Below are 2382 nucleotides of genomic sequence, written 5' to 3' on the forward strand. Positions count from 1 at the left end.
GCTAAATTTCTTTTGACTTTCAATTAATTTTACTTTTATTTGTCCTGTTTGGTCAATTTGAATATGATTTGTCGAGTTCACACTTCAAATTTAGTCTGCAGATGAAATTTGGAAATATCAATATCATAATAAGCCATGACGTCCAAGTGGACAGACACTTAACCTTATAAAAACCCAACCATACGACTTTCTTCTTCAACTTTTCCTTCAAAACTCAAATCTTTTGTCGGTCATGGCGCTTAATCTTCTAACTTCAGTTCTCCTTCTCATAATCACTTCGCTAGTTTTCCTTCTCTCCAAAACAAAGGGTTCATCATCATCGTATCCTTCCAGTAATGTAATTCTTCCAAAATGCTACCCAATAGTGGGCTCCTTTTTCTCTTTTCAAGCCAACAAAAACCAATTACTCCAGTGGGTAACTAAAATTCTGCAAAATATCCCTTCTGCAACATTTACCTTGCATAGGTTAGGAGGCCAGGTCTCTATCTTCACAGCCAATCCAGCCAATGTCCAGCATATCCTCAAAACCAACTTTAAGAATTACCCAAAAGGCGCTGGATTCGGAACAACTCTCTCCGACTTTCTAGGTCACGGTATTTTCAATATTGACGGCGAACAATGGAAATTTCAAAGACAGATTTCAAGTCACGAGTTCAATACCAAAACCCTCCGAAAATTTGTCGAAACCGTCGTTGAAACTGAACTCTCCGATCGCCTTATTCCCATTCTTGAAAAGGCCGCTGCCGATAAACAAGTGCTAGATTTTCAAGATGTTCTTCAACGATTTGCTTTTGATAATATATGCAGGATCGCTTTTGGGTACGATCCTGAATATCTGTTGCCATCTTTTCCCAAAGCCAAGTTCGCTCAAGCTTTTGACGAGTGTGTTAAAATAAGCAGCGAAAGATTTCAAGCGCCTTTACCCATAATCTGGAAGGCTAAACGGCTTCTCAATATTGGCTCCGAAAGGCGTCTAAAACTTGCAATTTCTGAAGTGAAAGAATTTTCAAAGAACATCATAAAAGAAAAAAAACAAAACCCAGACGAGTCCATGGATCTTTTGACACGATTCTTAAGCGCAGGCAAATATGACGATGACTTTGTCACTGATATAGTCATCAGCTTCACACTCGCCGGACGAGACACAACATCTGCTGCTTTGACGTGGTTCTTCATACTGATCTCAAAACATCCTGAAGCCGAAAAAGAAATTCTCAACGAAATCAAAGAAAAATCAGACACGCCAGTATATGAGGACATAAAAGATATGGTGTACACGCACGCATCACTCTGCGAGAGCATGAGATTCTACCCACCGGTACCTGTAGACTCCAAAGTAGCGGAGAACGACGACGTATTGCCAGACGGGACAATTGTGAAGAAAGGCATGCGAGTGGCGTATCATCCATACGCAATGGGGAGAATGGAGAAGCTGTGGGGAAAAGATTGGAGCGAGTTCAAGCCAGAGAGGTGGTTGAAGAGGGAAGAAGATGGCAGTTGGAGCTTTGTTGGAAGGGATTCGTACACATATCCTGTGTTTCAAGCAGGGCCGAGGATATGTTTAGGGAAGGAGATGGCGTTTTTGCAGATGAAGAGAGTAGTAAGTGGGGTGTTGAAGAGGTTCAAGGTGGTGCCGGTGATACAGGAGACTGTTGAGCCAGAGTTTGTGGCGCATTTGACGGCCAAGATGAAAGGTGGGTTTCCGGTCAGGATTGAGGAGAGGAATGACTTCAAATTATAAGGACCATGTACAAACGGACAAATGTCGTATGTGTATGGCATATTGTATTAATAATTTAAAATTAAAATTTCTCTGAATGTTCTCTATAAATAATAATAAAATAATATATTATTAGTTATTATATTATAATTTTAAAAGTTTAAAATTTTTTCACACGTATCTTAAATTTTAAAATGTAAGAATTTAGTTACACTGACCATTCTCTAGGTTTTGGAAAACTGAAACTTAAAAGTTGAGTGTGGTATTAATATACCAATTTTCTCTCATAGATCATGACTTAACATTTTCGGTAATTTAATTAGTCATAACATTAATTTATAAGGATTAAAATCATATTCGAATTAAGTTTATTAAAATTCGATTTTGAATTTAGTTTGAATGAATTCTGAAATAAATTCAAATTCCAAAATTAGTTACCCCTAATAAAAATAAGTTCATGATTTTTAGGAATTAAGTAAACCTATCCTAAGTACAATTTCATCAATTTAGTTACCCCACACGGGAAACATTTTAGAGTGGAAAAAAAAAAATCTGTTATTAGCCCTCAAACCCCTCTTCCCTCTCTCCCTGGTTTAATGCGTTTGTTAATTGTAATTTTATCTTTTATGAAAATTACTAAATAAGCCTAGAAAACACTTTAT

The 2382-nt window shown here is 37.2% G+C and overlaps 1 protein-coding gene across 1 annotated transcript; it reads left to right on the plus strand.

The window, feature by feature from the left end:
* Positions 1-232: 232 nt before the first annotated feature.
* LOC123214827 (cytochrome P450 94A2-like) lies at positions 233-1818 on the plus strand. Its single transcript, XM_044634826.1, has one exon. It carries the CDS (start codon positions 233-235, stop codon positions 1739-1741), a length of 1509 nt encoding a protein of 502 aa, XP_044490761.1. The 3' UTR covers positions 1742-1818.
* The last annotated feature ends 564 nt before the right edge of the window (positions 1819-2382 follow it).

The sequence above is a fragment of the Mangifera indica genome, chromosome 4 (assembly GCF_011075055.1).
Source record: "Mangifera indica cultivar Alphonso chromosome 4, CATAS_Mindica_2.1, whole genome shotgun sequence".
Classification (NCBI taxonomy): domain Eukaryota; kingdom Viridiplantae; phylum Streptophyta; class Magnoliopsida; order Sapindales; family Anacardiaceae; genus Mangifera; species Mangifera indica.